This window comes from Neovison vison, chromosome 13 (genome assembly GCF_020171115.1).
Source record: "Neovison vison isolate M4711 chromosome 13, ASM_NN_V1, whole genome shotgun sequence".
Taxonomy (NCBI): domain Eukaryota; kingdom Metazoa; phylum Chordata; class Mammalia; order Carnivora; family Mustelidae; genus Neogale; species Neogale vison.
This window is the reverse complement of record NC_058103.1, coordinates 76,636,259-76,650,619: the sequence shown is the minus strand read 5'-3', so window position 1 is coordinate 76,650,619 and position 14,361 is coordinate 76,636,259. Positions and strand designations below refer to the sequence as shown.

Genomic DNA, 14,361 nt, shown 5'->3' with positions numbered 1-14,361 from the left:
TATGAAGGAGTTGATTCTTGGTAGCCTACTATCCCGTTTAGAATGTGAGTGTTTAGAGACTAAGGATGAGGTTAGATTTCTTTTCTCCTTAGGAATTCCATCAGATACTAATAGGGAGAGAAGAAAGTAAAACTCCATCCTTGTAGTATTACTGTTTGTAATGGCTTGCCTGAAATATTAGGAGGAGTGTACGGATTTGGAACTAAAATTATTTCCTTCTCCATTATTTGGAGATTTAATTTATTCATGCTACCCCTGACTCCTTTTACTATGACATAAGGAAAACTAATTTTAGTAAAGTTTAGAAAACTCCAACCTCAGTATAAGCCAAGGGCCAGGATTTCTTGAAAAGTATGTCATCCCCAAAGGGCATATTGTATCATATACCTTTGTATTGACAATTGCTTTGCTTTGCTATGTTATAAAGCCCACTGAGACAACCCGTATTGTCTCTGGACAGAAAAATAAAAGCATCCATGTGAGTAAAAGCAGGATTTACTGGGTTTCCTGAGACATTTATCCAGCTATAAATAAGCATTTATTCTAATGGCATGGCTGGCATTAGGCTCAGGAAGCAGACCTCTAGGAGTAATATAAGAAGTAATGCTTACCTCCAAGGACTCAAGCGAGCTTCGAAATGATTTGAGAATGATTCTTAACCCATATGCAGCCCAGTGTAATACAAGCTACATATGTATGCACATAGCTCCCTGATTGATGAATCAAGAGTGCGTAGAACAGAGAGGTTGGAAGACAGTACAGGACAGAGCAAAGAATGAGGTAATGGTCCAGCTAAAACTACTTTAAAATATAATTATAAGCAGAACACGTTGTTAGGCATATCTGTAAAGAGTCTGTTTTGGTCTGGCAATGTGGAGTGATGGCCCCCATCAAACCACAGCAAATACTATCAACCATGCCAAGCATATGCTGGATCGTCTGAGGAATAGCGATAGTAACAGGAATAGGAAAAACAACAATGCCCTGAGTTTATATCGCCCTTAGACTTACAGAGCATGTTTCCATGGCTCTCTTTTTAGGTTTAATGTTAAACCAAAAAATCTGATTTAATTACCGGTGATGAAAAATGGCACATCCACCTTTGAATATAGGTCAGTTAGACTATTTCAACTCTTCTATCCTACAGATACTCATATTAAGAATAATCTTTTAGGGAAGCCTGGGTGGCTCAGTTGTTAAATGTCTGACCTCTGGCTTGGGTCATGATTCCAGGGTCCTGGAATTGAGCCCTCATCAGGCTCCCTGCTCAGTGGGGAGTCTGCTTCCCCCTCTCCCATTTCCCCTGCTTGTGTTCCTTCTTTCTCTGTCAAGTAAACAAATAAAATCTTTTTTTTTTAAAAAATAGAATAATCTTTTAAAATACTGATTTCTAATTGGTATAGTCATTTGAATGACTCAGTAACTCTTAAATTTAGGGATATGCCAATGAAATCAAATTTATTCTGATTTCAACTATTTATAAAGTTACCTAATTTTTCAAGTAAGTTGCTCTCTGGAGACTAAAGAAAACGACTTTAAACCTTTATTCCATGATCTCAATGTGGGTCTATTTGCCAGTTGATGTTTACTCATTCACTTTTGCTCTATGAGTCACTGAAAATCTTTTTTTTTAAACTGTCCAAGGGATAAGATATGCATTATCATAACTCATTCCAAAACTATCCTCTGTCAAATTTATGGTCATATAATGGATTTAAGTGAAAAAAGTGATCTCTAAGACACCTTTCACAGAAATAGTCTATCATTCCCTTATCTTCCTTACAGAAACCAGAAAAGAGAAGGTAGCCTGTTTAATTAATAAATTGGCTAACTCATGAGGATGCTGTTATTTTTAAAGCAACACAAGAGGAGAAAAATCTGTGCCTTTATTCAAGCCCCAAATGTCCAAAAATAGTAAGTCCAGTCTTCTCCCCTGTGAGTCAGCAAATATGCCAGGAGCTAAGCATGGGCACAAGAGACCTCCCATCAACAGAGATTTTTTGAGGATAGCAAAGGAGAATTTCTTTTTATATGTAGAACCCATGGGTCTTCTTTTCAGAATTCATCCTTAAATTATAAATACATAAACTGAGGCTCAGAGAATTAAGGAACTCACCCAAGATCTCCTAGCCAGAGTGGCAGAGCTAGGTCTTGAACCCATGCCCCTTGACTCCCATCCAGTACTCCTCTGAGTATTTCTTTGGGGCAGATAAAAATGTCAGCATCGTACTGAAATTCTTGAATGGCTCTGAGGCCATATTGGCATCCATGATACCATTATCACTGACTTGACTTTATGCCATTCAAAACTATAATCATGTCATCTTCACAGAATTTTAAGGGTATAAAATTTAATTTTTTATAAACACTCTTAAGCTCTAATATCTTTAGTATATCCAGTATTCAATAGGTTCATTCTATTGATTTCTACAGGTTTGTTCTTGCTGTTGTCTTTACAGGGCTGGGGGGACAGATCAGGTTAGCATTCGTGTATAAAAAGGGGTATTACTTTTGCAGTGCTGAAAACCAGAACAGCCAGAAAAGCAGGGCTGCTTCTTGATCCTGGCCCTCTTCCCATCTGCTTCAGCATATGTTTTAAAGATTGTGCCATATTACCTCAGCCATGAGCTATTTGTTTCCAAAGGAAACTGAAATAAATTTGAAAAAAATAATCCAGCTTTCCAAAGTGGACTCTCATGGGCTTTTACTGCACACTGTGTAAATAAAAGATTTGCTTTCCAGCTCCCCGGAAAAGAAAATGTAAATAGGAACCAGCTGTTCCTCTCTAAGAGCAGAAGACACCTGATTTCATTCACCTGTCACCAGTGCTCCAGTAAGTGTGTGGAGGGCTCAATGCTGGTGGCAGTGGTTCCCAAATTCCCCCCACCCCACATGGGAACCTCAGGACCATTTTTTAAAAAATCATGCTTAGCCCCTACCCCCGGATAGTCTCATTTAACTGGTATGAGGAGTAACCTTGGCATCGGGATTTTTAAAACCTCCTCTAAGTGACTCTAGTATGCAGCCAAGTTTGAGAACCACTGCCTTGTTGGCTAGTTTGGTAACAACAACAACAGGGACTAAATTGTTTTAGTCTAAAAGGTGGATTTTACCCAGCTACAGTCTGTAGAGGCTCTAGATTCATTCTAGCTTAAGACCAGGTCCTGACCTTGACTCAGCTGTGTTCCTTTGGGCATGTCACTTAACTTCTTTGAGCATTAGTTCCCTTGCGAGTAAATGGGAATGAAAATGCTAATTTCTCAGAGTACTGTGAAGATTAAATGACATATGGATATAGTATGTCTAGCACATTTGTAGGTATTTTAAATTGTTTCTGCTGTAACTGTCATTTCAATTCAGAATTCATTATACTTCAAGTCTTTCAAATAAACTTTTTTTTGGGTTAAAAACAGAAATCTGTACCATTTACACTTTAAAAAAGTAAAATTCTTCTGATTACAATTCAGCATCTAAGAAGCCTTTATCCATTCACTTATTTGACAAATATTTATTGATAGACTACTACAAATAGACTACTACAAATGTCAGGCTTTATCAGCAAATAAGAAATATTTCTAAGGGAGGAAGACAAACAATAAACTTGCATAAATTATATAATTTGGTAGAAAGTGATAGTGTTATAGATAAAAATAAAGCAGAAGAGGAGAATGAGAGGGCTGGGGGAGGGTCTATTTTAAATTAGAGAAACTGTTGGGACACCTGGGTGGCACAGTCCATTGAGCCCAAACTCTTGGTTTGGGCTTAGGCCATGATCTCAGGGTTGGGGGATCGAGCCCCGCACTGGTCTCCACACTTACCACAGAGTCTGTTTCAGGATTCTCTCTCTCCCCTCTCCCTCTACCAACACCCCCCTCCCACTCACCCTCACTCTCTTTCTCTCAAATAAGTAAATCTTTAAAAATAAATTAGAGAGGGGCGCCTGGGTGGCTCAGTGGGTTAAGCCGCTGCCTTCGGCTCAGGTCATGATCTCAGGGTCCTGGGATCGAGTCCCGCATCGGGCTCTCTGCTCAGCAGGGAGCCTGCTTCCCTCTCTCTCTCTCTGCCTGCCTCTCTGTCTACTTGTGATCTCTCTCTGTCAAATAAATAAATAAAATCTTTAAAAAAAAAATTAAAAAAAAATAAAATAAAATAAATTAGAGAAACTGTCCCAACCATATGTGGTTATGATCCACGAGATAGTAGTTTAGTTTTAACGGATTACAGAATAGATTTCTTTAAGCTGCAGTAAACTCATTTTCGGTTATGGGTTGGTAATATCAATATAGTGGATAAAATTACTTTCAAGAAGTTAATAATTTTTATTTATTTAAAAAAATTTTATTTATCTATTTGAGACAGAGAGATACAAAGAGAGAGAGAGCATGAGCAGGGGGAGAGGCAGAGGGAGAGGGAGAAGCAGGCTCCCTGCTGAGCCAGGAGCCCGATGTGGGACTCGATTCCAGGACCCTGGGATCATGACCTGAGCTGAAGGTAGACATTTAACCATCTGAGACACCCAGGCACTCCCATTTCATACTTTTAAAAATTTAACATTTTTTAAAAAGATTTTATTTATTTATTTATTTGACAGAGATTACAAGTAGTCAGAGAGGCAGGCAGAGAGAGAGGAGGAAGCAGATTCCCCACTGAGCAGAGAACCCAATGCGGGGCTCGATCCCAGGATGCTGAGACCATGACCGGAGCCAAAGGCAGAGGCTTTAACCCACTGAGCCACCCAGGCGCCCCCCCAAAATTGAACATATTTGTAGGAAATCAGTTCCTGAGCAAAAAGCAGCTAACAAGATGATGCCAAGTCCTCTATTTCAAATTGCCTTAGGTTGGGTTCCTTCTGAAGCAGATCCTGAGAGAAGGATTTGAGGTCAAATTTAACAGGGAGATGACCCCAGGGAATACCTCTGGGGGGTATAGGTACATGAGACAGGGAGAGGAAAGAGTCCCATATAAGCTGGGTTCACAAACTGGCTTCAGTTGTAACTGGAGCTCAGTCCCACAGATGATCTCTGGGAGGCTGTGTGGAATGTTCCTGAAGCAAAAGGAAACTAGGTATTTATCTACCATTCTACCCATCATTAGGTGAGGGCCCCTCTATTAGCATATGTGGAATAAAGCAGACAGGAAGTTGGGGAAGCAACAGTTTCTGCTACCTTGTGGCAAAAAGCCCATATTTATTCTGTACTCTACTAGTTTTAAAAGTAAGGATATGCTTTTTTAAAAGTTTATTTATTTATTTTATTTTCAGAGACAGCATGCGAGAGGGAGAGAGTGGGAGGGGGAAAGAATCTCAAGCAGACGCCCTGCCCGGTTCAGAGCCCAATACGAGGCTCAGTCTCATGACCCTGACATCATGACCTGAGCTGAAACCAAGAGTTGGATGCTTAACCAACCGAGCCTCCCAGGAGCCCCTCCTAAATGAGAGTGTGTAACACAGTATTTACACAGAGACTAAGCTCGGGTTTTCTTTTTCTTGAATAAGCTTTCCACATTATGCTATATCATAAATAAGATTGTGGGGTGAAGGCTTAACATGATTTAAAGAACAAGATCATTTTCAATCATTCTTAAAAGTTTCAGAAGCCCTGATTTCTTAATGTGCTAATAACAAATTCTCTATCTGTTAAAGCCCTATATGAGATCCACTAATTGGATTTAAATGCTTTAAAAACAATGAAGCCACATTCTTTAGAAATAGTCTCTACTAAGATTTCTTTCTTTGTTCAAAATGCTTTTTCTATACGAATTAATTTGAAATAGAATAACTGTTTTTATGCTACCAAATCCAACTGACCTTCTCAGCAAACAAGCAACAGGCAATGAATATCACTATGTTCATTGTATTGTAACATTATAACTTCAGCCAGGAGGACTTGGTCTTTCATTTGCTCCAACATTCTTAAAAACAAAGCACTGAAACAAAGACTTCTTCTGCACAGGCGATTATAGTGAATTGGGGGTGAAAAGTGTGAATCTCTTCTCTTGTCCACTCATCCGTTTGGCACAGGAACTTCCTTGTGCTTCTTTGGGTCCAGGTAACATGAAGCCGCAGTGGTGAGGCAAGAGTTTGGGCTTACAAGATCAGGAAGAAAGATGCCCAGGAGGTCACTTAGGTAAATGCAGAGGCGGAAACCGGAGCATCAGCAGATCCTTGGGCAGTGTTGTCATTCATGGACTGTAGTCAGATGAACCGGAGGTTCAAGCCTGGCTTCACAGCTGACTAGTCATCTGACCTTCAACATGTTACTTTGTCTCTCTCTGCTTCAGTTTCTTCATCTGTAACACTGGGAGGAAATGGGAGCACCTGAAGAGGGTGTGGTGAATAGTGAAAGGGATAGGGCATTTTGGAGCACAAAGCACAGCCCTGGGCACGTCCTAAGCGTCCTAACTCAACCAGGAAGTCTGGGCAGTACACTAGAGGTAGCAGGGCTCAACAAGGAGCTCGGAATGGGTGGTCACCATTGAGCTTGGGCAGCCGTTACTTCTTGCAGAGCTCCTGTACTTTGAAGGCTTCTTTTCTCAGGCTATTCAGAATTCTCTAGACCACCTGGTCCCTTGGTGCAGACACTCTGAGCCCTAGGGACTTCCTCTGCTTTCAGGTGTGGTTGATTTCTTTGAGACAGAACAATGTACATCAGTGTCCACGTCCCAAGAGAGATCTTTCCTTTCAGATGATGCAGGTAGCAGAACCTTGGTAAGACCAGCGTCTAAATTCTACTGCTATTTCCGATGCGGTCTTAGCCCAGTCACTTACCTCTTTAAACCTTAGTTTCCTTATCCCGCCCACTTGCAGGCCACAGTGTATATAAAGGGCATGGGGAGCAGGTGTTTCAGTGATGCCTAGTTTCCTCTCACCACACCTGAGGAGAAGGTTTACCCCCGGGGAGCTTTACTAGAATGAGTTCTAAGCTTCACATCCAAACCTTGAAATGAGGCTCGTGTCACCTCTTCATCTGAGTTTTTACACACCCCCTACCAGACTGGGCAGAAGACTTGTATGACGGCCTACACAAAGTCACACACACGGACGTACTTAACATCATTCATTTAGTGATGGAGTCTTTTCAGTTTGGTAGTATCACTACTCCGATTTAGTTCTTGACTTGAGAATACTCCCCAGTTTGGAAGAACCAGTGCTAACCAGAAATGATGCAGTCTAAGAATTCAAGGCCCCTACCTATCCAGTGAACTGAATCAAAAGTTTTCTGTCAGGACATCAGATGGGGGTGTGTGTGTATGTGTGTGTGTGTAATGGTTCCTTGACACTAGCCTGGTCTTGTCTCATGAAATCATCCCTACCCACTCTCCTCAGCAGCCAACCCTCCCCCCACACACACACACACCATGCACACAATTATGCACACTACTTCATGAGTGATACCGCCTCACAAGTACTCAACAAGTCCAGGGTTTATGGCTCTAGACAAGAGTGTAGTCTTTAAAAAGAAATGCAGTGATATTTTACGAGTGTTTCATAGGGATTCTCTGCCCTTTTCCAGGGAAAACAGAAGCCTATTTGGAAGCCATCAGAAAAAATATTGAATGGTTGAAGAAACACAACAAAAAAGGAAATAAAGAAGGTAAGGATTTAGTGTGGTGGTAAACAGCCAATTTTACCCATTTGTCAGGGGTTCTTGTTAAATGAAGTTTCCCACAATCAAACCAGTGTAAAAAGACTCCAGGAAGAAGGAATGCCAGCGCAGGAATAGAATCTCCATTTCTCTTCTTTTTCATAGCAGCCTCTCAAGCATAGGCCTTTTCTTTGACATTTTATTATGAAAAACGTCAAACAAAAGTAGAGAGAATAGTATAATGAATCCCCGTGTATCCATCAACTACCTCCAATAATTATCAACACTTTGCCCATTCCTTGGAGTATTTTTTAAATTTTAAAAATATTTTTAGTTTTTTTTTTAAAGATTTTATTTTTTTATTTGACAGAGAGATAGAGATAGAGAGCACAAGCAGACAGAGTGGCAGGGAGAGGGAGAAGCAGGTTCTCCACTGAGCAGGGAGCCTGATGCAGGACTCATCCCAGGACCCTGGGATCATGACCCAAGCCAAAGGGAGATGCTTAACTGACTGAGCCACCCAGGTGCCCCTACTTACATTTTTAGAGGGAGAGGAGGCAAGGATAGAGAATCCTAGGCAGGCTCCACACCCAGCGTGGAGTCCAGTGCAGAGCTCAATCCCATGACTCTAAGATCATGACCTGAACTGAAATCAAGAGTCAAATGCTTAACTGACTGAGTCCCCCAGGTTCCTCTCCTTCGAGTATCTTTTTTTTTTTTTTTAAAGATTTATTTATTTATTTATTTGACAGACAGAGATCACAAGTAGGCAGAGAGGCAGGCAGAGAGAGAGGAGGAAGCAGGCTCCCTGCTGAGCAGAGAGCCCGATGCGGAGCTCGATCCCAGGACCCTGAGATCATGACCTGAGCCGAAGGCAGAGGCTTTAACCACTGAGCCACCCAGGCGCCCCTCTTATTTTTTTTTTTTAAGATTTTATTTATTATTTATTTGACAGAGAGAGAGATCACAAGCAGGCAGAGAGGCAGGCAGAGAAAGAGGAAGGGAAGCAGGCTTCTTGCTGAGCAAAGACCCCGATGCGGGGCTCGATTCCAGGATCCTAGGATCATTCCTTTGAGTATCTTAAACAAAGGCATTTGTGACCACATATTAGATGTACCCTGCAGTCATAAAAGCTGCCAGTCATTTACTTAAAACACAGAATAATGGGGCGCCTGGGTGGCTCAGTGGGTTGGGCCGCTGCCTTCAGCTCAGGTCATGATCCCAGGGTCCTGGGATCGAGCCCTGCATCGGGCTCTCTGCTCAGCGGGGAGCCTGCTTCCTCCTCTTTCTCTGCCTGCCTCTCTGCCTGCTTGTGATCTCTCTCTGCCAAATAAATAAATAAAATCTTTAAAAACAACAACAACAACAAAAAAAAAAAAAACCACACAGAATAAGACTGTTCTGTTCTGAGTACCAGAGAAGTGAAAATGGAAGCTGCAGCCTCCCCCTGTCCTCCCCAGCCCCCCAAGGAGCTCCCAGCATCCCTCAAGCTACAGATGGCCCTGCTCAGTGCTATCACAAACAGGGGGAGTGGTGCAAAGGTGGGGAGCCCATCTCTTTACAGGCAGATATAGCACTGGGAGAAAGGTCCACAGGAAAGCCTTTGCTGGAAAGCTAAGGGATGAGAGTTGGAGGCAGAGGCAACACTGGGTGCCAAGACATAAAGAGACAAAAGAGTCATGCGTTCTGGGAACCAGAGCTAACTCAGTTTCCCTGGAACACTGGGTGTCTATGGAATGGTGGGTAGCAGCAAATCAGGAAGGAGCTTGTGCACCCTGTAAAGGAGGTAAGATTCAGCCAGAAGAGCCTAAATTATGGCTTAATTAGGCTAGGAGCTGATTGAAGAAGTAGGACCCCAGAGGACTGGGCAGAGATTGGAGGATCTGGAGCAGAAATGATGGGGCTTACACAGAGGCAAGGCAGCAGAAATAAAGAAGGGAGAAACTTGAGAGCAACGTGAAGAAAGGAGTCCACCACGAGTCCCAGGTATCTGACCAAGCAGTTGCCAAGTGATGCTTTTAAAATGAGATGAAGGACACCTGGGTGGCTTGGTTAAGCTGCTGCCTTTGACTCAGGTCATGATCCCAGGGCTCTGGGATTGAGTCCTGCATTGGGCTCCTTGCTTGGCAGGGAGCCTGCTTTTCTCCCCGCCTCTGTCTGCCACTCTGCCTGCTCTCTGACAAATAAATAAATAAATAAATAAATAAATAAATAAAATCTTAAACATATATAAATAAATAAAATGAGAGGTATTTTCAAACTTGAATGTGTATTCAGATCACCTGTGGAGCCCCTCATGGTCTTAATGCCCAGGTTGCATCTCAGAACCACTAAATCAGACACTCAAGTGGAAGGACAGAAGCTTTGATATTTTTAACCCCCTCTTCCATGATTCCACTGTGTAGACAAGTTTGGGAACCGCTGAGATAGAGCACAGTGGGAGAAAGAGATATTTCTTGCTCCTCTTTAGCTTGTGATCTTTTTAAATTGAGTGAGATGGAAACAATTATCAGCTTTTTGCACGTATTTCATTTTATTTGGTTCAGAATGGTGTGAATTTCCACTCTGTCAGTTCCATTCAAATTCACATGAACCATATTTCATCAAATCTGTCATTGATTGAAAAATGCACCATTGTTTCATATACCACTAAGGAAGAAAAATTATAATGTGCCATCAGTGACTGTGAAGACTTTAAAATAAAAAAATGTTGATCTTAGAATGAGTGTAATACAGTAAGTACCAAACACATTTTGAAACCAATATTCATTTTATGGTCCAACAGTTTAGAGTACTTAACGTTCTTTCTTTCACTGATTAACATGAATCAGACCCTGGTCATGACCTGCAACATCCTGCAATTTAATTTTCCACTTCCAGAAATGACCAACCTAGTGAAGCATGGAACCCTAGTGCTTGCATCTCAAAGGACTGAGAGCAAATTGCAGAATGATAGTGTTGAGTTTGGGGCTCCCCTCTGCCTGTAAGCAGTGGGGGCTTCCTGCCTTATGCCCTCCTAAAGGCATAAGCAGAAAGCCTTTCTTCCATTGCCTTTGTATGTGCTCTGCTTGACCTAGCTCACCTCCTTAAGCCTGTGGGGATCTAGATCTGGGACCTTGGAGTGGCTGCAGCTGTGTGAGCAGCAAGTCCATTTGCTCTAGGAGTTCTGACCTCCTTAACCTCTGTGGATGCCCTTTGCTGGGCAGGGGTTTGGGTGACCTGCGTCTCCTTCCCAAATCCAGGAAAGGGAGGTCCCTGTGATGTGATACTGCGGAGAAGGAAAAAACTTTATACACCCTTAAAGTCTATACTTTTAAAAAACTGAATCACAGCCCTTTTCTCTTTGGAGTGTTAACAACCTTAAAACATTCTTAAGGTTAACAAGGTGGTTCCTCACTTGGGTGACCTTAACAGGCAGCCAGCAGCCTTTCTTCTGCACCATGCTTGTTTTCCCAGGCACACATGACAGCTACATCTTAACTATACAGTTTTCCTTTGCATCCATTCAAATCACCCGGACCTCTTCACATCTGCGCTTGGGCTGCCTTTCGTCCCACTAAAGATGTCGACCCTGCAGCGAGCTCGGGAGAGCTGTTATTAATCTGAACCAGCAATCATCAGGAGGGGCCTCTTTGTGCCCTCCGCGTCAGTCAGCAATCCGCTGGTGAGGGGTACACAAAATGTATGTTCAGCTCCATTCTGTTTTGTCCTGACAGCAAGGGAAAGTGATTAAGAACACCAACCACAGAAACCCTAAGCACTTGCTGAACCTGGGTTCTACACCTGTTCGTTACTTCACATTCCCTACTTCAAGGCCGTAGATGGCCAAAGCAGGAACTGCAGACAGACTGGGGCTCAGAACCAGATTCCGCCTGACCTGAGCAAGTGACTTCCCTCCTTTGTCCTGTTCTTCAATCTCTGAGATGGGGTTACTAACGCTTACCTCAGGGAGTCCCAGTGAGGAGCAAGACAGATGACAGTTGTGAAGTGCCCGGGGCTACAGTGGTCTCTTTAATCTTCTGGCCAAGCCCTAACGGGAACAAACGCCTCTTTCCTGGAGGGGAAACAGGTTTTCTCTAAACCTTGGCTCGCTTGATATGATAAACACCTGGCGCTCACAGCAATGTTTTTTATAGTTTTCCTTTCATGGGAGCTCTGAGCTTTTGTTCCCCACTCTTTCCTTTTTCTCCTCCTTTACAAACTGACAGAAGGCAAGGCTCTGTTCCAGGGGCTGCTATAGCCAAGTTGAATGGCACTGTCCTCGAGGAACACAGCCTCAGGCAACTTGAAATCTGGGGGGAGGGGGGTCTTCCCAAGTATGCTGGGGTATAAGAAGACCCACACGTCCAGCCCTGAGAGATGTGACTTATGGATTTTGGTACCACCATAGGATGCACTGCATGTAGCCATTGAAAGAGTTTCTTAAGAATATTGATGCTCACTGGGTAAAGGGAAAGTAGCTCATTAATAAGGTTGTATATGTACCATGATCTCAATTCCAGGTTGATATAGATATATTTGAAAAGCAAGAAAGTAAAACAAAACATCTGTGGTTATTTATGACAGATAAAATTCAGGTGATTTGAATTTTATTTCCATGTTTCCGTATTTTCCATTTTTTTAAACAGTAAGCATCAAGGAGGATGTGGGTTTTCTTTAAGCCTTCAGAAAAATGCCACAGGCAGCCTTCTTACTTGGGGATCTTTGTTTTTCATGGGTGGTTTTATGGTTTACATAGGTTTTTTTGTTTAAGTAGGACAGAAGACCCATAAAGGGGTTTCTCAAAAAAAAAAAAGCTCATACATATAATTTTTTGTTTTGCTCCATGCGTATAATTCAGATAAGTAAAAAATCACAGCAATTCTTAATTTGGGGGAAAAAAAAGTGGGTCGTCCCATCAACACTGACTTAACCTGTATAAAAATTGCAGAAAACCAAAACACCTGGTTCTATTTGTAACTCTTACTACCTGTGTGAGCCTGAACAAGGTACTTAAGCTTTAGGATCTTGTTACCCCAATGTGATTCCTAGACTGACAGCATCGGCATCTCCCTGGAGCTTATTTAACATGCAGAACCCGGAGTTCCACGTCAGACCTACTAATACAAACCTGTAAGAGCCCTGGGTGATTGGTATACACATTAAGTTTGCAAAGCCCTGGTCTATGAGCCTGTTCCCTCGATGGTCAAATGAGGGTGGCACTCCCCACCTGAACACCTTGCAGGAGTGATGGACAGCAAATGAGGTAATATCATACACACACTCACCAGTTTTAAACTCCAAAGACTGAACAAATGCCAAGAGCTGGTATGTTTTCCAATGTGAAAGACAAGGATGGAATGGTAGTTATGTTGCTGCATTAAAAGCTTCTTAGCTAATGGTAATCGTTGTAATGGGAAGTCTCTTTCCTGATCATTGTTCACGATACACTAACAATATTTTCCAGATTATGACCTTTCAAAGATGAGGGACTTCATCAACCAACAAGCTGATGCTTATGTGGAGAAAGGCATCCTTGATGAAGAAGAAGCCGATGCCATCAAGCGTATCTACAGCAGCCTGTAAAAGTGGCAGATGATCTGGGAGTCTTTAGACTGTCCCAGCAAACGTAGCTTAAAACACTTCTAATTCTGTCATTAAAGATATTTGATCCAAGGATTATTAGAAAGTGATGAAACTGCAGTAGTTAACCTTTTAGAAGTGGTTAAACATAGCTTTCTTGCCATAAAAACTGTCTGAAAAGTAAAGATGTATATAAGCTGCGATTTTGTATATAGAATCCTCATTTCCTTATAGATTTACATTTTATAATCAGAGATATGTGGCTTCAGAAAGGCTGTCATGGACAGAACTTAAAATTGAAGCTTCTTCCCGCTGTGTCACACCCACAGGGACCCCACAGGCAAAGAATTAGGGGGTTCTGTTTTCAAGGCATGCTGGGTACCAAAGCACCTCCTAGACTCTGTCTGTTACAAGATGTCATTTCCAGTTCCCTTCTGGAGTTAAAATAAAGTAACATTTCCTCCAAGCCTCTCTAGCTTAAAGGATAACTCTGCTTTTTTGACTGTTCCTGCTGGCTCTTTATCAGGCCCAGTGGTGCAAAAAGGAACCTGAAAGATAAGCATAGGGTTTGCTGGACTCATCAACAATTTTTTCCCCACTCTTGACATTTCCAGACATCAAGTTTGTTTATTAATAGGGATAACTATGTGCTCTCCAAGGAGAAAAATGAGGTCATAAACACTGCAGAAGCAAAGTAAACATGTCTGCCAGACCTGGGTTATCTAAACTGAATTTAATCCAGGCCACGGTTTCTCAACAGAGAGCAAGAGGGCCAGGCAGTAGGACAGAAACAGAGAAAACAATCAGTCCCTTCTTCGTGGACCAAAGCTTTTAAACGAGTTTTCCTGGAAGAAAAGGTTAATGAACTTGGGGTCCCTGCAACTCCTCCTCCTCAGCTGCCATCACAAACACAGCTCTGGAAACAACACACAGTGGCCCAACGTCCTCCTGAAATGGTTGGTAATAGACAATGCTCCCAAGCCAGAGAATGCTTTGAAAATGCATTATTCAGTTATAACATTTTTCTATCTATTTCAGCTTGAAATCTTAAAAATAATATAATCTTTGTGTATTACCTGTCATAACTTCAAACAGCCTTCTGATACTTGTCTTGAATGCTCCTCCTTGGTATCTACTTTTTGGTGAGGGCTGGGGAACTTACAGGGGAAAGTATTAAGAGGTTATTTTTCTCGGGGAGGAAACCACTGCTGCTCCT

General features: G+C 42.1%; 1 protein-coding gene across 3 annotated transcripts in view; it reads left to right on the top strand.

Annotated features, from left to right (window-relative positions):
- The window catches only part of SCG3 (secretogranin III), a 36,907-nt gene extending 23,562 nt beyond the window's left edge, over positions 1 to 13,345 (top strand). For all 3 annotated transcript variants that reach the window (XM_044230932.1, XM_044230930.1, XM_044230931.1), the window contains exons 12-13: positions 7,512 to 7,592; positions 13,030 to 13,345. In XM_044230932.1, coding sequence (XP_044086867.1) covers positions 7,512 to 7,592; positions 13,030 to 13,148 — 200 coding nt within the window. In that variant the 3' untranslated portion in view covers positions 13,149 to 13,345. The remainder of the gene's footprint in view (positions 1 to 7,511; positions 7,593 to 13,029) is intronic.
- The last annotated feature ends 1,016 nt before the right edge of the window (positions 13,346 to 14,361 follow it).